Genomic DNA, 23,920 nt, shown 5'->3' on the forward strand with positions numbered 1-23,920 from the left:
AATCGTTTAATATATTATCCTTAAATGTTAGATTCATCATATCCTGATTTACTTCAAATAATTATCTCATATTCTGTAATTAACTTAAAATCTATTAAATATAAATAACTTCAAATTTGCTTGTACCCTATTCAAGGGGCATCAAAAAATAAGTGCGCCAGTGCTTTGTCTTATACGTCCGAACACGCATATTTCTTAAAACTTGGAAATAAAAGCATTTATATTTAAAACATTTCAGCAGGAGAAACACGTCATGTCGAACTCACGTTTTTATTGTTTCACTTTTCTCTCACGTGCTGGGCCCCGGCATAGCCAAGTGGGTTAAGGGTTCGAATCACCGTCACATCAAACATGCTCGCCCTTTCAGCCGTGGTGGCGTTTTAATGTTACGGTCAAGCCCACTATTCGTTGGTAAAATAGTCCAAGAATTGGCGATGGGTGGTGATGACTAGCTGTCTTCCCTCTTTTCTTACACTGCTAAATTAAGGACGGTAATCCTCATAGATAGTCCCCGAGTAACTTTGCGCGAAATTCAAAAACAAACAAATAAAAACAAATACACCTTTCTCAACTGTTTATTATTCATACAACCTTCACCAGTTTACAATAACTACGTTAGTTGGACATTATTTTCTGTACAACACACCGTCTAACTAAAGAATGTAAAGACAATTTGTAAAGCACTGCGATGAGACTACAATATATTCAGTGTAATTGATTGAGCATTTTTAATCTCAAATATTTTTAGATGAAAGTAAAAAAAAACAAAAAAAACTTTTATATCCAGAAAAAGAAAAAAAAAAACAACATGATATTTATTAGACAATTTGAGCCTCCTTGTGTTTAGTGGTTTGATTGAAAATGAACCAGCCCCAGTAATGTTTTGGACCTTTACCAAAGTGTAGGAATGGACGCCATCTGTTGGTTTCCTCTTCATACCGCCAATAAAAGTTGCCTATTATGCAACCAGTGAAGAACAACCCAAAAGAAATTATAGCTACATAAATCATAGACACCTGAAAAGAAGTTTGTTTTGAGTTTTGAATTACGTATGACGGAATACACAAGCATGGAATTAAGACGATTAAAATGGCGAATCCAGCAAGAAGTATGAAAGAACACGACTCTGAACACATCTGGATTTGTCTCCGTTTCCTCTCCAGTGATGGTGTTTGAGGATACAGTATATGTGGACCGACACTGAAAATAATAAAAGTATTCAAATGAAACATGTTAGAATATAAACATAATTAATGACAAGTATGGCTAAAAACATTAAAAGTTCAACTAGAAATAAAGGGTGAATTAATATAAATAACCATTGAATACGATAGTTTGATGACATTAATTGCAGATTACTAGTATTTATATTTACACGTTTCTTTCGTGAGATATCAATGCTTTAAAGACATACATTAGTTTTCGAAAACAAAATTTCTGGAAAAGATTAATGCTCGACAGTATATATACGGATTATGTAGTCACGCATGAATTGGTTTTTTCATTTAGTAGCTTTAACTTTAGCTTTTGTGGATGTTGCACAACTTTGACAAAGTATGTCATCACTATGAGATAGTGTGACAGCTGGACACTTCCAGTTCTTACCTTTTCATGAGTAGAATAAAAGTACATCTTTACTTAATCATGTTTGGAAATCTTTTTTTGGAAAATTTTAGGCAGCGTGTTGCATTGTTATGTACTCGTTAACAAGATATCAGCAGCCATGAACTTGTTTGACTGTGAACGGCTCGGGTCTAGCTAGATTTACGAGCTACAATTCATAAGAGCTTTAAAAAGAAACGTTTTTTCTTTCTTTCTTAGATTACACACACAAGTTGTTTAATTTACCTGTTCTCCGCTGGGACAGCGGTAAGATTTCGTATTTACGACACTTAAATCAGGGGTTGGACGTGGCTTTGCCATAAGAAAATCGTACTTTAGCTTAACGAATTTTTCAAAAGTTTCCAAATACACTTGCTCTTAAAACACTTACAAACCTAGGCCTAGTAGCCGCTTTCTCTAGTCACACTGATGTGTCTAAGTTTATAAATGTCTGAAGGCTAGTCTTCCTTTCTTTCACATATATCTTGAGTAGTACCTATCATTTGAGGGGGATAACGTTATTCTTTGTCTGTATACTGTTATGCTATTTCAGTTTTCATCCAGAATTATTTCTAGTTAGACCCGTCGATTGGTCTTCATACAATCGTTCTTGTCTCGTGTTGTAAGAAAATGAAGATTACTTTTCACTTTGGTTTGTGCTGAGTTTACTTTCTTTTCTTGAACTCGGTCAAGTCAAATATTTAGCTTTAACTCATTAATGCATATCTTGGTCCTCCTTCTCATATGTCCAGTTAGTACCGAAAAGATAAATCAGAGAACTTGAGAATACCACAAGGTTTCTATATTGCTTCTCCCTTTGGGTGTAAAGTATATAAAAAATGAAGAGGTGGCAGAGTTTTGTACAAACTGAAATGAGCTGGAATTTAACAATTCTTTGAAAGTGCTGTTTAATTTGAATGCACTTCTATGTTTCATTTGGTGGTTGCTGTTAAGCTTGTTTATCATGCCTATATAATACTATTTCCTAAAACTACATAGAATATATAGAAAGAAACTCTACAAATAATTTATCGCTAAAGTCAGTTTAAACCTACGTCCACCCTATGTGTTTCTGGGAAGTACACGATGTCATCCTTAGTCGTAATAACTAGTAGTAATTAAAAGCAAAACGTAATTATGATGTACACGTGATATCAGTACCCCTTTTCAATTAGCTTTTTTTTTACACAAATACAGTGCTCTTTTAAAAAAGCGAACAAGAGATAAACGTTAGATGATTGTAGAGTATAGAATACTCAGTGCTTTGTATACTGTACAGTCGGTGTCTTTAGGGAGCCAACTAGTATATTATAAATGAAGTGAGAGAGTAAAAAAAAAAATAATACACATAATACGAAATTTTATAAAATACACTAGCTTTCGGTCAGGGGTTAAATAAATTACAAAACAGGTAATAAAAACGTTTTGTAAATGTAAAGTGATGCAAGTATAACAGTGTCAGAAAGAATGCAAACAAGAATAAAGGGATGGTACAACTATACAGAGATCATCCTCACTTCTACTTTACTTTCAATATTAAAATTTAATATTACGCTGTAAAATATATACTTGACTTTATAACACTGCAATTGGAAGTTACATGGTGATGTCAGGGAAGGTTTAATAGCCGTGTGATTAAGAACTTAAGACTTACGTACAAGGAAAACCAAGTAGAGTCAAAACATATGTTGATTATTACAGATTTGTTACGAGGTCGAAAAGATCGACTGACCTCGTAACGTTTCTTTATTTTTTTTTGTAATCGTGCATTCTACATCGTTAGTTTTTAAAATGTATATAAAACTTTTAGTGAGGTAATAATGAATACTGTAGTAATATTCTTGTTTGCATTCTTTTTCACACTGCCATCTTTACATCATTTTACATTTACAAAATGTTTTTTATTACTTGTTATAAATGTTTAGGCTTACTTGTAAAAGTATCAATAATAAGAACACTAGAATTATAAATAAAATAGTTTTCACTAGATTATAAAATAAAACATTCTGTTGTTTTGATAATTTGGATAGCTCAAACACCAGTGTAATATTTACGTTGTACTTTAACATTTTTAGTAAATATATGCACGGTTATTTTTATGTGTTTTTTATAGCACAGGTACTATAAAGATGAAGTGAATTTTTAATGTTTATGTTCGATAATGTCATGAGATTTTGTCAGTCTTGCTTTTTTTTACCGCCCTCGGTGGCTCAGCGGAGAGTTTGTGGACTTATAACACTGATGTTAATGTCAACAAAAAATTCCAAATATGCAGTTAAGGCTGTATTGTCATTCAGTCAGATCATCATATTAGGGATAATATGGTTACATTTCCATTTTGACCACAACCAGAATTTAAAATGATTGTGCGAATAGCTGCCAATTAAGTTGGCTACTTGAATCGTTTGTTTTGTCCAGATTCTCCGAATTATGTTATCGATCGTTCAACTTAAACAGACTGCATTAATGCATGACTTGTGGATAGTTCTGGTTCATTTGATGAAGTAATAAATAACAATGAACTTAATAAATAAACAACGGGCTTCATTGGAAAGGTAAGATTGTCTTTTATAATTGCCAAATATTAAACGTCTCGAATTAATGTACAAATAAAAATTAAAGCAGAGAAGATTCAGGAGAAGGTAAAATAAGAAGTGCCTACATGATCTTATATAAAATGTTATCATTGTTGTTAAATTTTATAGAAAATTCTGTTATTCTGTAAGATATGCATTTTCCTTCATTTCTTTGATTATGTCGTTATACGCTTTACATAAAAACATAGAACACAACTATAAATTGTAGCAGTTGTTGTACAATAAGACGACTTAGTCAAAGTGGCATATATATATATATTCAAATACTGTGTAAACATGACCTTGATAAGTATCCGTTGTAGTTAATTCAAATAAACAAATTTGGTATGTTTTAATATAACATTGAGTACAATGTTTGAAAATATACTCACTCATTCCTCTTTTTTTCGCTTCCAGCGCAGTTAGCTTCATATATATGTATATGTATGTAGATAGGGTTAATCTTTCGCGTAATTCCTGCGTGCTGCTATGGTTATTTTGAAATAAATACATAATCATATTTAATAAAGACAATATTCCTATCTATTGTGATACCAGAAAAAAACTCCACTGTATATAATCTACTTACAATTTTTCCATCTATTCTGAAAAGTAAACACTTTGAATTTTAAAAACAGAAAAGAAAAAGCGTTGACAGAGAAAGGATGTCAATTGATGTGACAGTAAGGAAGTATCTCGTGATTGCAAAATGTACTTATAGCAGCTATATACGGAAATTCAATAACTATAGATCTTAAATTGAGGCATGCAATGGCCATTTGTTAAAATATGTGACCAAAACACCAACCTGTTCATCTTTCTTCTTGTTTCAGTCAAGTTAACCACACATCTCTAAATGCTCTATGTACGATACGATTGCTCATACCAAATTTGCTCATATTATAAAGATTGTTTATTATTGAGATAATAAAAGTGATTTCACGATTGTTGTCCAAAAGTTAAGGGAAAAAATCGCTATTGTTAAACAAATAGTTTGATCTTTAACTTGTGGGCACCGATACTCATGGATGTGACTCACTACATGTTTGATGCTTCCTATCGTGCCTCTTCCATTTCGCGTATGTTTAAAGTTTTACACTATTTATAAGTTTAATGGTGTCGTTCGAAATCAGCCAATCGTTTTCCAACTGTATAGCGTTTTGTATGACTTAAAATACAATTTTAATGATTTGATTGCATTTTTATTGTCAGCTAACCGAGTTCGTATCCTATATTTTATTTCACCATAATGTGATTTTTCTTGTGGGTTAAGGAGTTCAACTCATAATCCGAGGGTCGCGGGTTCGAATCCCCATCGCACCAAACATGCTCGCCCTTTCAGCTGTGGGGGCGTTATAATATGACGGTCAATCCCACTATTCGTTGATAAAAGAGTAGCCCAAGAGTTAACGGTGGGTGGTGATGACTAGGTGCCTTCACTCTAGTCTTACTCTGCTAAATTAGGGACGGCCAGCGCCGATAGTCCTTGAGTAGCTTTGCGCGAAATTCAAAACAAAAACAAACCAATCTTTTCAATAATCGTTGATACTGTAGAATTTTAATGATTAACAAAAGGAAGATACCATATTAATGAATACAAATAAGTTTTAACCTCCACAGCAGAAGTTCTCTTTTTTACTATGTTATAAAATTATTAGTAAATGAAAAGGTATACAATACATAATCTGTGATACGTCCACTACGGGGTTCCAACATAAACCATTATTTTTATTCCGTACGGAATTTGTATCGACATTCCCTCTCTTTCTATATATACAATTTTATTTTTAATTGGGTTTCAACGACGTTTTTGAGGATTGACAGCGTGTTAACGAGTACTAAAAACAAATCTCGATGGTTTATTGTAAAAATAAGTTAATATATTATAGTTGTATTATAATCGCCTTCTGATTAAAGTGTTTACGAGTTATGTTACCTAAATACTCATAAAATATATCTGGCGGAACTCACAACTTAAAACAAGTTTAGTAAAACCACTAACTGTCATTCATAAAAAAATATCTTGAACCAGTTATGAACACAAGTTTACTGTAGATTCTCTACCACATATTAATTATGTTTAGCATAAATAGAGGACCATTTTTGTGGGATCACAGTATTGTCACACTTATTAATACTTTCAATACATTCTGTGGCCCGGCATGGCCAAATGGTTAGCGCGCTCGACTCATAATCTGAGGGTCGCGGGTTTGAACTTCCGTCACACTAAACATGCTCACCCTTTCAGCCGTGGGGGCGTTATAATATTACGGTCAATCCAACTATTCGTTGGTAAAAGAGTAGCCTAAGAGTTGGTGGTGGGTGGTGATGATTAGCTGCCTTCCCTCTAGTCTTACACTGCTAAATTAGAGACGGCTAGTGCAGATAGCCCTCGAGTAGCTTTGCGCGAAATTCAAAAGAAACCAAATCAAACCTCTAAATTCGTGTATATGCTTATCATAACACAAATTCATAATCTCATATGTATGGGATAAAATGAAAGATGTTAATTTACAATAAAAGATTAGTTGTGTGTCAATGAAATTATTTTACACTGAATTATTTGAAAAACACATGCTTCAATTCTATATTCAGCAAGTGCTTGTCAGATTCCATCACGACTATAAACACAAGTTTAACCAGTTTGGAAACTACAAAGGCAAAACAGTCGTTGCATTGATTGACTTTGCCCTAAGTAGGTCAAGCATGAACCAAGCGTCACTGTAAAATAACCTTGAAAGTAGCAAATCAATGACGACATGTTCATTGAAAGATCTCATAATTTTGACATATCTATGCAGTTATTATTATTACAAGAGGCAAAATGTTAATTCGTGAATCGCCAACGATGTCGATTATTGTTATTACTAAGCATCAGAATAGTACTGCTGATACAGAATCCGCTTTTGTTGATTATATACAAATATGTCAGTGAGATATTGAACAGTTCGAATCGTGTACAAGTTTCAGTTGGCTAATTAATAAGTAAAATTTAACATATGAAAAATATCAACTTGAGCTATTGCTTTGAGTTGATTTTTTTACCTGGCATAACTTTAACTACTCATTTTTTTTACAAAGGACACATTTTACTTTAAATATTCCTATTTATTACATTTTAGACAAATATATCTCGAAAAAATGCAATAAAAAAATAAAGACGTTAGAACGAGCACGCTGAATGAAATGAAACAAAACTTAACTTAGAGACATTTACATGACATACAAACCGGTTTTATTACTTCAAGGGATCAAGACGGATATTTACAACAAGAAAAGACCCTTCTGAGAAACGAAATCTCTTGAGTTTGATGCAGATATGTAAATTTGGTTTGCAACAACGAGAAAACTACACACGTTTTTCGAGTCAAGTGGCCGCTAAAACTCGTAGTCCGGTGCGAATACTGTCTTCACCAGGGTTGGGCAACTTATTTTTCATAATCGCCACAACTGTGGCTAATGAAAACAACGTTGGCCACACTATTCAAAATAAAAAAATTGAAAGATGTTAGTTTAATCAAAATAATTGCATTTCAACTAACCTTCAATGTGAAAACTGATGGGAGTTTTCGTCAACAAGTTTCGTGAAATTTGGCTTAATGAGCATCCCAGCCCTGCCTCTAAATTCATGTCAGTAAGCCGAGATCTGTATCAAGACTTGAGAAAATCTAGCGTAGAAAATGTTGACTCACACACCCCTGTGGACCTGAACATGGAAAATAATTTTAAAATTGCTATATTTAAATTTGGAAGATTCTCATTTATCAAACTAATGAGCCACATCTCTCTGATAGAATATTTTTATTTACCTTTTATGTGTTCTACACTTTGCAGGGTAAGCATCTCGTCTTCAAATCCACACTTATCACAAGACAAAAAAGGATGTAATTTCCTTACTGAAATTTCCTAAGTCAAATTGAAATGGATCATGCAAAAATTCAAATATCAATTTCAAACTTTTAAATTCGGAGAAACGTGATTCAAAATTTTTAGATAGACTTTTGATCCACTTTACATAGAGATCATCTTTAGCATCAGAGAAATCATAGTCATTATTTTCTAGAAAACTACTAAACTTTGCAAAATGTGTCAAATCATTCCTTCGTAATTGTTCCACAAGGAGGTTTAGCTTTAATTGAAATTCATGAATAGACTGTGATTGCTCGCTTATTATTTTACCTCCTACCTGAACTTTCGTATTCAAATTATTCAAGTGAGCCATCATGTCGCACGGAAAGTGCAAATCACACTGCCATGACAAAGTTTCAGTTTCGAGGATATTTTCAATCCTACCTTTTTCAACAAGATACTCTTTTATTTGAGGAAATAAGGAAGTAAATCGTTCCAAGACTTTTCCTCTTCTTAACAATCTGAAGAATTAGTAAGATCATCAAAAGTACAGTCACTGCTTTTCTTCAAAGACTCAACAAACTGTCGATGGATAAGAGAACTTCTACTTCTAATATAATTCACAATTTTTACAACAATGTCCATCAAATTTTTCAATTCATCCCTTTTAGAAATCTGAGCACATAAACTTTCCTGATACAAAATCCAATAGAAAGATGGCAGCGTGGACTTCACATTATTTTCGATTAAATGCTGCTTCTAAAGAGAAACAAATCGTAATTTTGCCCCAGTCATGGCGGAAGTTCAGTCTATTGTAACAGAAACCAGTTTTTTTTAAATCCAGATAAAATTTTTTTGACATTTCAAAAAATTTTTAAAAGACGTTTTTCCACATGTTCGATCTCGTAATCCATAAAGACCAAACATTTCTTCCCTCACTTGAAGATCTGAAATTACATATCGAACCCAAAATATCAACTGCATAGTGTCACTAACATCTGTTGACTCATCTAGTGCTAAAGAAAAATAGTCTTTTAGTTGTTCAAGCAACTGATTTTCAATGTTTTTCGCAAACTCTGGCATTCTGCGGAAAATTGTTCTTCGACTTAATTGCAAATTATTACCCCTTTTGAAAAATATCATCTTTATTTTTGAATCATAATTCTTTAACAGAGTTCCAATGACCACAAACAATATTTCTTTTACTAGTTAAGCATCAGGAAATGATTTCTTTTTTGAGCTAGAATCTAGGCTGCTTTATAGCTTGCTAACGTAACTAGTTCTATCGATGATAAAAATATTTTAGGCCTACCTTTTGTTCATAAAGTTGTGCTTTCAGACAGCTAATTTCATTAATACGATTTTTGCTGTCAACTGGAAATTTTACATTAAATTATTTGTGAAAATTGTTAAAGTGTTGCTTAACGTTGTATACTTTATTATTCTTAAAAACTTTGTTACACAAAAGACACACTAGCTTATTGTTTGCTTCAATCACTGCACGTTTGAACTCCCAACTTTCATTAAATTCTCGCTTCACATTTTTACAGTCACGGGCCATTCTCTTAACGACAGCAATGCCAGAATCAATTAAATTGTCTTTCGTTTTCGAATTATCCACTTATCCATATTATGGGATTAAAAACAAAACATATTTAAACACTTGAAAGTTGCACAATAAAAATATGTTTGCAAGCGCTTGTAAAACAACGCACACTCGATAACAAAGATCTAAACTAGACTGACGTTACAAAACAGGCGGAGTCTGTGACAGTGATGAAGCGCGCGACATTAGCGATGACGCAAAGTAGTGTAGTTGCTGATCACCAAATTTGCGTTGAAAGATAAATGATGGAAAAAGTTGATTCCTAAAGTTGATCTGGCCACAATTGTGCTATCCACTGGCCACATGTGGCCAGTGGCCATGGAGTTGCCCAACCCTGGTCAAGACTGGCGTTTATCAAACAGGTGGTACACTTTAGCTACATGTTTCGGGAAACATAGCAACAGATCTGCCAGTTCAAACAAGAACGATAGTAAAAGAACTAACTACCTTTTACTAATACAAAATGAATTGATAGGCTCGTTTCACTCTTAAGAAAGGAAGTTTGCTTGAACCGTCGCAGGAAAGGAAAAATAAAACTACGATGATTTACCTCCAATAGTTTAACTTATCTATTTTTTCACCTTCGCATATTTTTGGTTCCTTCATACAATGTTAAATTCTAACTCAAAGTCTGGTATAGTTATGTTATAAACATATTACACATTCACATTAACAATTACGTTAAAACTAAATAGTTTTATCTGAAGCACAATTTTCTAATTTGAATTCAATTATAGTTTAAATAAGATATTTTAATTTAGCGTATATAGTTCCTCTTTCTATTACTTAAAATTAGACTTCTTTCTGTGCTCTCGTTCAACGTTAAACATATCTATATAACGGACGATAGCAAATCTGTTTCTTCTACAGAACTGGATTTTTCAATCTCAACGACACTTTATGCACACATGGGCTAAACAGTAAAGTCATAGATTTACCATTATACGTTTATTTTAATACATACTCCTGATTGAGTATAGTTTTCTTTTTGTATATTACGTACGTTTTTGACTTTGTATTGCACAAATCCCGCCTGTTCTCCAAATTTGCAGAAGATTCTTGAGAGTAAGGATTAACACTACTTGTTTTACGAAAACGCTGGCGTGCTCGATCGATCATTGTTGAAATTTCGAGAAACTCGCGTGATTCGTATAAAAGACATGAAACAGTAACAGAAGAAGATTATTATTGGTCAGCTACAGTCAGTGTGCTCCAGGTCTCGAAAGCTGTAATTATGATTAACATCTATCGATCGGAAAGCTGCAGAATTTGACCAAGAACGTTATCGATTTCGAACATTACAAACCGTTCAACTTCAGTGAATTAACTTCGGACGTTAGTATTTCTACGAGGACATTAAATATCTCTTTCGGTAAAACTTCAGCGGTGTGAGGTTAATCAAGCTAACTAGCTTAAGCGAGGTGTGACAGTATCAACTCAGAATTAATTTGATTGTCGTGGACCTAAATCGTCGATAAAATATTCAGTTCTAGACCGGATATAAAAATCAGTGTTACCTGTAAGATTGTAAAACTGTTGTATATAAACATCATTTGTAATAATTATCAGTAATAACCGTTATTATAAGTTGTTAGCATACTGAAATATATTTGAGTTAAAAAATAAAATTATGTGTATCAATCTTGTTGGAAAATATCATAAATATGATGTATATTAACATTTAATTAACTTCTAACTTCAAATTTCGGTTATTTGAAATAGTAATACGTAACCTACGGAACATAATAAATTGGAGACCCGTCCAAACTAAATTATAATATGTAACACTAATTTAGAACTACAACCCAGAAAGAAGTCAGGACTACTAAGATTTGTCTGGCTTTTTGAATCGAATAGGCAAACTGGCTGTCACTTCTATAATGTGCCCAAAGTGTCTTCAACGATATCGTGTGTCGAAACCCGGATCCTTCGATATACAAGTTATGTCCTACCCACTTCGTTCTGCAATACTCAAGTGATTAAACTTTCACATATATATATATAGAGAGAGAGAGAGAAAAAAATAAGACGTGTGTGTGTACATGGAATATATACTACTTTAATTCTCCACTCAAAAAAGAAGAATGATACTGATAACATTATTTGCGATTTTATTTTCATAAAATATATTTATTGACTAAATATTTTAACAAACTTGAAATGAGGAATATTGGCATATCTACCCCTCCAATAATAACTATTATTTAAACAGACGGAAGTTTAAGGGAATAATAACCTCTTCTACAATAAATATATCGTAAACCTTAAATGTTTTTGTGGGTGATGTTTAAAAATTAAATTGAGAATTTAATAAATGTTTAGTCAAAAAGTTCGAAGATCAACAACAGTTACCAAAACATTTAGTCGTACTTGAATAAAAAATAAATATGTATACACTTTTAAAAATATTAGTTTGAAGTGCAAGCATGTTCATTATATCTTTAAACTAGTTAGTAAAATTGTGAATTTGTTTTTCTTTTTGTTTTAATTATAATGTAATACATACGCACGCATATATATTATATATATACAAACCAGTATATTTGACAAACACACGTACATGTTAAATGGACATTCAGCTATCAATCAGTAATGTTTGAAACTTGCAACACTTTTTCGACTACAAATTGAGAACAAACGTATCAGTTGTAAAACTATTGCCGGTATCACTTTCTTCAACGTAGACGAATTTTCTAATCGAGTGGTATGATATATCTATTTATATACATAATCACACTAAGAACTAAGGTCTTACCTTGCAGTTACTTGTACGTTTTCGTCCATGTCCGCTATCATGGCACTCTGAGGGACAGATGAAATTTTTATTTTTTGTCCACAAATTGTGTAAATTACCTCATCTTTCTTGGCACTTGATTTTGAAGCCGAGTATTGTGGAAGGTCGCGTCCATCTACACAATGCATCATTGTGAGTTTGTCGTCCACCAACCGTTGGTGAAATACGTGACATTCTTCCAGCGAATAGACGTCCTTGAACTAGTGTGACGTTTGAAATAATTCAGGTAAAATAGACCTCAACCACAAATGGCGAGTTAAGCTGTGATATTTTTGTTTTTTAACGTCACTGATCTTCTGAAGGGTGAGATTGGTTTTCCTTGATTCCGTCACAACCTTAAACTTTTCTATCAGCTGCTATGATCAAAGACTCCACAGTTTTCACGTCGTAGGTTTTCAGTATCACAACGGGTTTTGATATTTGTATAGTTGTGTTCTTAAAGTTGAACATTTTCCATCAGTTATTACAACACCAATGTATTCTGTACTCCCAAAATGCCATCAATATCAAGTATAGATGGTAAATTATAATAATGTAAATACCAAGGTACATTTCAGAAAGGTGTGCTATTTTGAACTGCGTTTTCAATGCAGTTTTCATTGGAAACTCATACTCTAATTAATAATTCATTATTACAAATTAGAAATAATCTGTTTATGAAAATATGCGTATATGTAAAAGAGGAAGCTCACCTAAATTCCACCCAAGGTAATACATAATAATAGAGAAAATCAAGATTAGCTTATATTGAACATTTAAAGTACCATTAAGAGTAAAGCTACAAATAAATACATAGTTTACATAGCAGAAACGTTGAGTTCTACAGATCTATGTCTCTTTGATGTTAATTGTTAAGCAACAACGCCGATTGTGTTTTCCATATTTTATGAATATATGTAGGTAACAATTTGGGGGGGGGGGCTGAGGGGCTTGGCTCATTTTTTGGGGCTTAAGCCCCCCTTGGCGCCGCCATTGCGAAAACTAACATTTATAAAATAACTTACATATTTACAGACTTATTTAAAGTTCGCATTAAGAAACGTCATTTCTTCTGACAACATCCATAATTATTCAACAATGGCGTTTATAATGCATATTATATTAATTCTTATGAGGGAGTAAGACAGCGTAGTTCTATTCGGAAGTAAACAAAAACTTACGAAGACAAAAGTTTGACAATTCATTTTGAAATTACTGCTCATACGAACTGTTTTTGAAGCTAGCAGCCTGCTTTATTACTGTTTCACAAAATTTCGTCTATTTAGGCTTTCTTATGAGAAAAACCGCAAGGTTGTTATTGCATTCAAATAGAGATTATTCTATTATAACAATATAAATAGCCATAATTTTTGTTTCTCTGTTGAATTTCGTGCATCACTAACTATAAATTATCTTTCATAGCGATTAACGTTTTAAATAAACTTTTGTCTCCTTATGTCATGTCATTTAAAAGTTTAAGTAGATATGTCAGTAGTTTACCGGACCAACCATTACACCATTATTAGTGTATTTGGATACGAATCGAAAGACTGGGTTTGAGACGTCGTGCACTGAGCAGGCGACTCATATTCATTTATGAGGACGTCGTAAAAGTAACAATCAAAGAGACAGACAAAGAGGTTGCGTTAGTACGTATTTACTTCATCTCTGGTCCATCGTTCAACATAAAGACAGCTATAGAAGTTTCTAACATGTCTGTTTAGCCCACGTGCACAAAACGAGTCGTTTATGTCAAAATTCAGAATTCCAATTCCGCTTCACTGTCTTCAATAAGGACGTAAATTAAATATATTTATAAAATAATAAAATAACTATTAAAAATTCTAAGGGTTATATTACGATATCGTTTTTACCTTTTATTTGTATTTAGTCTCTTTAAATCATATTGCAACATGATTCTCCCTTGAGGACTAATAACTGTATGGGTATTGGTGAGCTTAAACTAATATGTTCGACAGATTTATTTTTGTTCTGTAAAATTATAAATGTATATAAGTAATTTAATAATATACTTTATTATTTTTTATTATTATAATTTTTCTCCCAAACTGCATTACATTATACTGGTATAATCCATGGGAGTAACAAAAGTAGAGATTTCTTTTGCTCTGTCAGTTAGAGTAACAGCCCTGTATCCCTTCAGCAGGTCACATTTTGTGCTATATCTGGCTTTTTCAATTTTGTCAATACAATCCTCCATTCACGGAATGAGATAAGAATCTGTCTTTGTCTAAAAATTCAATTTGCAAAAGTCTATAAAGGATCTAATCAAACCATCAGATTCAAGAACCAGTACACAGTGTGAAGAATAATCACTTTTACTAGGTTCCAACATATATTTCTTTATGGATTTTATGATCCTTGACTGGATTTACACGATAGGGACGATGTTTCACAGGAGAAGCATCACCTATATCATTATCATGAACAGCAACGTTAGTTTGATTAGTAATGTCTGGAAATATACATTTATATTTAATCAATAAACTAGCAAGTTCCTTTTTCTATTCATGAAACAAGTGATCAAGTGTTGCATGAAGATTGGCCAGAATGTCAGGATTACCCAGTTTAATGTTACATTCAACTCCAATATTTTCAAATTTTCTGGTGTCTGATTCAAAGAAATTATCATCAATATCACCAGAACATTTCACAGTTAAATTATTTTAAAATACATCTTGGATGTCATGAGGATTTAACATATTGATATCACACAGCTGGGTAGCTTTTTGATGATCAGGCATTTTTACAACACACTCTGTCTCATCGACTCTCCAAACAACCTCAGAGAGACCATAATACCTAGATAAGCCTATGTCACCAGAACAGAACTTACGCTCTTCAGCCTTGCAGTCATTCTAGCTTCACTGGCTTGATAAAACGTGAAGTCAATTGACAAGCACCTAGCAGTTTGGACTGAAACTTGGAAACATAATCCAGTAAATGCATTCCTTTCAGGTCATCATCCAACCACTTTTCCTTCAGCAAATTCAAAGGGCCATGTACCAATTCAAACCAGCTAAAACCTAGTGACTCCTGAACTGACTCACGAGCAGCAAATAATAATAATTTAACTCCTTCATCCTAATCCTTCTCATTATTGAGACAGTAAGTCTGAATCATATATTTCAAGATAGAATGGATTCTCTTAAGAGCACCTTGTTATTCAGAATGGTAAGCACTAAATGCAATCTGCTTAGCACTGAGCTGGTAAACAACCTGTTGAAACAACCCAGACATAAAATTTGATCTGTCATCAGACTGAATTTATTTAAGCAAGCCAAAAACAGTAAAAAAATTAATTAAAGCCACAGAAATGTTTCTTAAAGGATAGCTTCAGGGAATCAAGTTGATGTGTGCATGATGGTCAACAAATAATTGTTCCCTGATCGAGATTTTGGTAAAAGCCCAACACAGTCAATAATCACATGACTGAAGTGTTCTTCAAAAGCTGGGATAGGTTTCAAAAGAGCAATAGGAACTTTCTGTCAGGTTTTCTGACCAACTGACAGGTATGACAAGTTTTACAACACTGGAAAACATTTTGCCTAATTTTTGGCCAAAAGAAATGACTAAATTTCAAAAGCTGGGATAGGTTTCAAAAGAGCAATAAGAAATTTCTCTCAGGTTTTCTGACCAACTGACAGGTATGACAAGTTTTACAACACTGGAAAACATTTTGCCTAATTTTTGGCCAAAAGAAATGACTAAATTTTGTCACATGTCTTGTTGACTCCTAAATAACTTCTTATGGGAAGTTCATGGACAACTATCAATGTGTCAGAATGATATGCTTTTGAAACAACTATTTGATAAACTACAGCCTCTATTCTCTCATGATTATACCATTTCTTAAAAAGTAACCACATTTGGAACTTTCTCCAGTTCACCTTTTGGGAGTGCATATTTAAATAGTGAAGATATCTGTAGGTTCTTTTCTTGCTCATCAATCAATTAGCAAAATGAACTTTACCAATAAATTGTCGGTAAGATAAGTATCCACAAAATCCCCATGATATCCATAAAAATGTCTATGACAAATCTCTAAGTTCAGTACCTTTCACAGAGGTGAAATGTAAGACAATAGCAGAGCAGGCTATGAAACTAAAGAACCTCTAATGAAACCAGATGCAGTGATTAACTATACACAGAACATGAGTTTGCTTACAAAAGTGATGCAGTATATGAAAGAAAAACACTGAAATGATATCATAAACCCTCCAATGCATATAATGTATAGCTGGTCAAAAGTGAAAAAAAGAAAATGTAGTTACAATGCAATATTTCAAATTCTTGAGAAATACAGAACACCAGCTGTTTTGGGCCAGGAACAATGCAGTATGAATCTACCTGATAGACTCCTTGCCAAAGAAAGGACTAATCATCACTTCCTGATATGTAACAGTAATCACTGTAAGAATGACAGATGAAAAATGTATCTTCAGTGTGCAAGGAATGTCAGCTAGGATTTTATATATTTCCTTTGGGAAATACCACACCATGAATAAGTACTGAAATATAATGAAGTAGAAATTGTACACAGTAAATTATAATTACATATAGTGATGTGAAATTGTACCAAACTGTAAAATTGTAAATAACATTAAAGTGGAAAATGCATATAGAATACATAATAGTGTTAGGTAATACTAAATGCTAGTAAATTGATATCAAGAGCAGTACCGACTGCTGCTGGGGTTACCAACAGCCATAAATGCATCATATTCACAACTTCACCACAGCAAGACAAAGATGGACAAATGATGTTTGTCTTCATAGCCCATTGCTCTGCATACTCTTCTTGAATTCTACAAGAACAAAATATGTTTTCAGTAATTTTAATGTTTCAGCATTTACTATACACATGAGGACATTATTAAATTATTTTTGCCGTATCTAAGGGATTAATTGAAGTGTACCATGTTCAGATTAGAAATCTCAATGGTGTTTGTATACTAGGGTTTTCAGAAAACTTTATAATAATATGAAGATGCATTTCCAATTGTTTGAAGGTTTCTATTAATTTTTAACTAATTATATGAAATCTTGTATTTTTAAAAAGTCTGTATTATTCATTTCTAAAACAGAATCATACAGTTTGATTTCAGTATAACCAACATACTTCATACAGTTTTGTTACAACAAAATTCCAATCAAAGTAACAGTCATGATTTTTACAAATTTCAGTATAACTATGGTTTTAAGACAGTGAATAATTAAATGCATATTTTATATACAAGCAAGTGTTAATAACTTGTGCAAAAATACTCTTATTAACAGAAACTATAAGAAATAGCCTACTGCTTTGTATACTGAGTTAATCTGTACACAACGATATTGAATATTAATTATACTGGAAGAATGATCACAACATATTTTTGAAACAAAATAATTTACACAATATACTAAGGATTTTACTTCAGATTTATAAAAATTATGAGACTTAAGCATTAATAACTCAAATATTTTGTGTGTTGAATTTTGCGAACAGCTACTTGATCAAGGGTTATCAGTGCTAACCATTCCTAATTTTCAAACAGTGGAATGTAATTAGTTGACACCAATAACTTGTGAGATATTATATTTTATTATTGGTATTTGACTGTCACTCTTATAACATAACCTTGGGCCCAAAATAAGATTTCATGAACCATGAAACCCAGGATCCACAGCTTGGCACACTAACCATTGGATCAACTTTAAAAAATTAAGATATAACCTTAAAACTAGGAAATACTGATTTGTGTAGCAATAAAAAAAATACATAATTTGGTTCTTTAAAACACTTTATTATAACCAAAGCACAAGACTATATGTTAAGTACAATGTTAAACAATCACTAAGTATAAGATAACACACAAGTGATACAATTTCATCGACTTAAATAGTTTACTCTGGGTTTATGTAATCAATATACTGCACAAATATAGTTTCCACAACTTTATACTTTACGCACCTGAACATTTTTCACAAATATTAATCTACAATGTTCAGAATCAGGTTCATTCAATGTTTCAATAAATCCCAACATTCAGTATGAGAGAAGAGAGAAGAAAAACGATTTTAATACAGTCTTATAGTTCTATGTAGTTTACCATCGTTATTCTTACTGTGACCATAATAAAACAAATAATTCATTAAATATATTTTCATTTTAACTTTATGCTAAAATCTCATTTCCTGAAAGCTTTACATAAGTCTTTAATAACTTATTCAATTCTACAAAAATAGTGATAAAAAAAAGATGCACTCAAAGTAGTTTTAAGTGCTTAGTGTATCACATAATTTATATAAGCTTTTTAAAATGATTATACAGAAATGTAAAACATGGCTCAAGATTTCCAAATTTTCTTAAGAACAACTACTTTCACAATTTCACTATCACATTCTTCAACACCGGTGGAAGTGCTAAGTGAAAACTATTCACTTCACATCTAATATTGTCTTGTTAATAGTTCAGCAACAGAATATATGTTTACAAGAACACTTACACCAAACACACACAGAAGCATTGTGCTGCTTCTTTTACACTGAACTTCAAATCATGCTATTCTCTGTAACATGTATAACTACAAACCATTAAACAGAAAACACATAATCCTATCTTTTGTAATTAAGCTGAGCTTCAAACCATGCTGTTCCCTGTAACAGATAAAACTATAAATTATCAAATAGGAAACTAATCTGACCATCTGTTATATAATTACAAGAGATGAACAAAAAGTGGCCCCCCTTGAAAATGTTGTTAATTTGTTATATCTTTTATTGGATAACAGAAAAATATGTAAATTATATCTTTATGAGACCTGTTCAAATATGATTTCAAATCTAATTTTAAAACTGGCTTTCATAAATAAAATGCTTTTCATAAGTTTAGTTACATTTTTCATAACAAATATTGTGCCCCTGCTGTAGTTTTTTAGATCTTCTTATTCAAATTAGCCTACAAAATGATTAAACAAGTTTTTCTGCAATTGTGGTATCGTTAAAAGGTATCTTAGAAATAAGAGAACTGATGTCATGGAATGGCTAGGTCAATCACTTGATGTCATTCCAACTGAAAATTTATGGGTTAAGTTTAACTGGTTAATGAAAGATCACAAGCCAAACACAAAAGATGAACTTTTTGATGACCTCAAAGAGGGGTAGCAGTCAATCACTCAGAAATATCTGCAGAAATGCATTGAAAGCATTCCATGTTGAAGTGAAGCAGTACTGAAATCCAATGGAATGCTGACTGAATATTAACTTGTGAAACTCATTTGTATTATTTTGAGTTTCATTTTTATGTTTGATTATTGCATATAAAATTATTTGATCATTTTATGGGTTACTTGGAATAAGGATATTTAAGAAACTACAGCAAATTCTATGACACTTTCTATGAGACCACTTAACCAAAACCATGAAAAGTTCAGATATTTACAAAAGCCAGTGTTAAAATCAGAATTTGAGATCACATTTGAACAGATATTGTTGAATGTATTCTAAAAACATGTAGTTTTACATATTTATTTGTTATCTAATAAAAGATATAACAAATTAACAACATTTCCAAGGGGTTCACTTTTTTGTTGATTCCCTGTAGATTTCAAAACGTACTACTATTAATTATTAAAAGCACGTTATATTCACTTTAATTATTAAACTAAATTCTGAACCATACTGTTCTTCATAACAAATAAATCACAATACTTCACTATAACTTTTCTCTTTAGAAAACAAACCATTGTAAATAAAGAAAACTTTTAATCTTTTATTTCATCATTAAATTAGGTTTTAAATCCTAATATTCTCAAAAAAGCAAGCCCATAAACCAATAAAGAGAAAACACATAATCCTCTGTTAATAAACTGGAATTGATACATAAAGTTCTTTGTAACTAACAAAACCATAAACTGATCAAGAAGATATGGTTTTATCTTTCATGATAAACTCACTCTTTAATTCAACCTGCTTCCCTTATAAGTACACAAACTATTGAAGAGAAAACATTCTTAATTAAAAGTTTTGACTCTAAGACCTTTTCTTCAGAATTTTTCCTAATTACCTTTTTGCTTGCACCAGAATATTAAAAGAATTTCTATATCATAGTGTTGAAATAGAGCACTAGAAAACAACAACCAAAGCTATTTATTTTAGGATATTTATCTGTAAGATCAACAAGCCATTAAAACTGTGAACAACACGTGCAAATACTACAAGCAACATTTAAAAAGAATCAAACCATTTTTCAGCTACAATTATATAAAAAGTGAGATCTCTAAGTACAGTTCATTTATTTTCAACAATACACAAAAGCCATCAGTGCTTAACAATCTGAAAAAAATTGTTAAAAGCAATCTCAAACTTGCACAAAGTCACACTTAACATTTGTTAGTACAACACATATTTGATATACAAGTAACATCATATTTATCACAGTTTTTCTCTTCCAGGGTGCATTAACAGCAAACTAACTTTTGGACTGACTAGCTAAGTTAAATTAAGTCAATGATATTAATGAACAAAATAAAATTACAATTAATTAAAAGAAGTGATTTAATTGAAAAATATCTTTTTTTGTTAGATATTTTTATACTTTATTAATGTTTTTAGTATCTTGAGGGTTATTTTTTAATTCTAGTATTTATATTCTAAAAAATATATCAAATTCCAGTCATTGATTTTAAGCATTATAAAATAACTGCTTAAAGTACAATCATACAATATTTGAGTGTAACAAAACATGGTTAGTTATAATTATAAAAACTAAATTTCTGAAAGATACCTAACTTTTTTTCTGTTCATAAATACTATGAATTATTAGAACCTTTTCTTTGATGAAACTAGTCAAGAGCTTCTTTTTTTGTTTTACAATGTATCTTACAGTTTAAACATAAAATTTTTTGTTATTTTCCACGAAAGTAATTACATCAGTTCACTAAATTACTATGAATTCTATTTAAAAGACGTTAACCTAAGGTCAACAAAATAGTACCTACATATCCATATAAATTATGCTGAACTGCTCCTGTCTTCTTTGTAGTTTTGTAGATAGCATTTCATATTCTGTGCTGCATTCTCTATTAGGTCAGCACAGAGTCCAAAACGTTATCTATATCAAAATATTCAACCTGAAAATACACTACCTAAAACTTTCTCTAATATAACTCATACTTTTAAGTTTCATATTTTTCAATTCATATCTTTTTTCATTTAAACCAGGAGATATGTTGTCAGGTTGTATCCAGCCACATACAAGAAACTTTAATATAAATATATATAGATATAACATGAAAATATCACCACATAACATTTTTATAACTTTAATAGTTCAATGTAAGGAGGGACTAAAAACAAACTGTACAGTAGAGTTCATTGTTAAATACCAAAGCTTCAGATAAAAAACAAAGTTCATAAACACACTGGACCTCTATTAGAAGTTCTGTATATAAAAACAAGAGGAACACACTGAACATGTTTCAGTAATGTTTTAAATAAAAAATATCGTAAATGTACTGAACCTCTTTTACTATGGTAATAAAAAAAAAAGTCATGCATGAAACGTAGCTGTTAATGAAAAATAATTTTATTTTGCAGTTAATTTTTATTATTTATACAACTATAAACTTACTGCAGTTCCCAAGATTTAACCCTTTATGCACATACTTTTTTGCAGCCATATAACACTTATAATAATTATCAGATAATTCAGGTTCAGAACAAGAATCATCAACAGCATAAACAAGTTGAATTGTCTCTTGAAGTGCAAAAACACTGGAATGACTTGATTCCATTTTGAGTCTATTCTCTCATAAAAATTAAACAATTTTCAACTACAAATATCACCAATTGTTTGAAGAGCAACGTATGCCACATTGGATATGAATCTGCAACTGAGGTCATAATTTGTGCAGGTTAGGCTTTGCCAATCACTTTGTAGGCTTAATTTGCACTTCTAGCAAGAAATTCAAACTGTATTACAACTTTGCTACAGAGCAATGAGCATACTTAAAGGGTTAAAAAATATTTAATAACACACATGATGTCATTTTTTAGATTTGTTCTTGAACTGACAGTTTACTAGTACAATGAATGTATCTATCATTACTGAATATCTTCAATATAACTACTTTTTCAACAATACCTAACACACAGTTATATGATCCCAATACTATGAACAATGTAGAAGCTTCAAAAGCTTTCAAAATATACAGATTCAGATAACAACTTACTGTATGTCTTGTAAAATTACTCTGGTTTTTTTCAGCTACTAATAGCATTCATTTTCTAGAAACACACGGGTAGTTAACAAATTACCAATCAATCTTTATTCCAATATGCATTTTTCATTCATTTACGATAAGTGAAGAGACTACATTCTGATTTTATATATAAAACTATTCTACAACAGAAGATGAGTGAAACTTGTAATATTGATTACCAATCTTTACAAACACTTTCTAGAATGAAAAGTTTAACAATAATCTTAGGCATTGTAAAATACTGAGAATGCAACTCTAGTGCAATAAAAAATAATTTCTTATTATATTAATTCAGAACAAATCTGTTATTACCAAAAAACATTTTAAGTTACATTATATTACCTCTTAACAAAATTGGTAATGGAAACCATTTGGGAAAGAGGAAAATCCATTGTGAAATCGGGGTGTTCGGCTTTTAAAAAAACTTTCAAAGATGTCATTAGGATCCATGCTAACTGTTAAGATCACACATTTTTTATATCAGTTGTTTAATTTACAAAATACACTACAATTACTGAGAACTACTTTACTTGACCATTATTTTATTATTATTAAAAATAATATTTTCTTGAGCTGTTAGTTTAACGCTTAATAGATAAAAATCATTTTGATATAGTTATTGAAACTTTTAACACTGTGACAGTATTTTAACAATATAAATTATTCAGAGATGACATCAATACACTAAAAGCACTCTCGAGCTCAGATGCTGCAATTGTAGTGGTTTGAAAATATTATCACAAAATTTTATTTTGCCAAAAATAAAGCTAGATCCAAGCTATAAATGTTCAATTAAGATTCTTTTACTAAAACTGTTAAGTGTGTGTGAATTTCATAAGAATGATTTTCCAGTTCCTATAGTTTCTAACTGTTTCTTTCATTATCAGTCATATTCAGTCAGACAGCCATGATTATACACTGTTTTACAACACTGCAAATTCATCAATAGGCAGTGTCCAGTTACCATACCCAAAATTACAGTAATTTAGTTAGCTAACTTGGGATGATAGATGCTTATATACCCACATATAAATATGATCATGTCTATAGTAAGATGTTGAAAAAAAGCACTTATTAATACTTTCTCTTACTTGGTCCAGAATCACTGAGGTCAACAATATCAAAACCTTTGTCATAGCAGTTGCATTTGCTTCATTCAGATAAAATACTGTAAGCTTCACCAACCTGTTTAAACTTTCTTTCTTGTTCCCTTTGTTCATCCTCTGTAGCATTAGTGTGATAATCT

The 23,920-nt window shown here is 31.6% G+C and overlaps 1 protein-coding gene across 6 annotated transcripts; it reads right to left on the reverse strand.

Annotated features, from left to right (window-relative positions):
* Nucleotides 1–561: 561 nt before the first annotated feature.
* LOC143258671 (uncharacterized) lies at nt 562–23,920 on the reverse strand. 6 transcript variants are annotated; one of them, XM_076518042.1, is made up of 4 exons: nt 23,860–23,920; nt 21,412–21,524; nt 17,111–17,235; nt 562–1,200 (listed from the first exon to the last, which is right to left on the reverse strand). In XM_076518042.1, exons 2-4 carry the CDS (start codon nt 21,468–21,470, stop codon nt 1,085–1,087), a joined length of 300 nt encoding a protein of 99 aa, XP_076374157.1. In that variant the 5' UTR covers nt 21,471–21,524; nt 23,860–23,920; the 3' UTR covers nt 562–1,084. The 6 variants fall into 6 exon arrangements, with proteins under 6 accessions (XP_076374157.1, XP_076374160.1, XP_076374159.1 ...); XM_076518045.1 differs by having other exon boundaries at nt 23,766–23,913; XM_076518044.1 differs by having other exon boundaries at nt 23,017–23,913.

The sequence above is a fragment of the Tachypleus tridentatus genome, chromosome 8 (assembly GCF_004210375.1).
Source record: "Tachypleus tridentatus isolate NWPU-2018 chromosome 8, ASM421037v1, whole genome shotgun sequence".
NCBI lineage: Eukaryota > Metazoa > Arthropoda > Merostomata > Xiphosura > Limulidae > Tachypleus > Tachypleus tridentatus.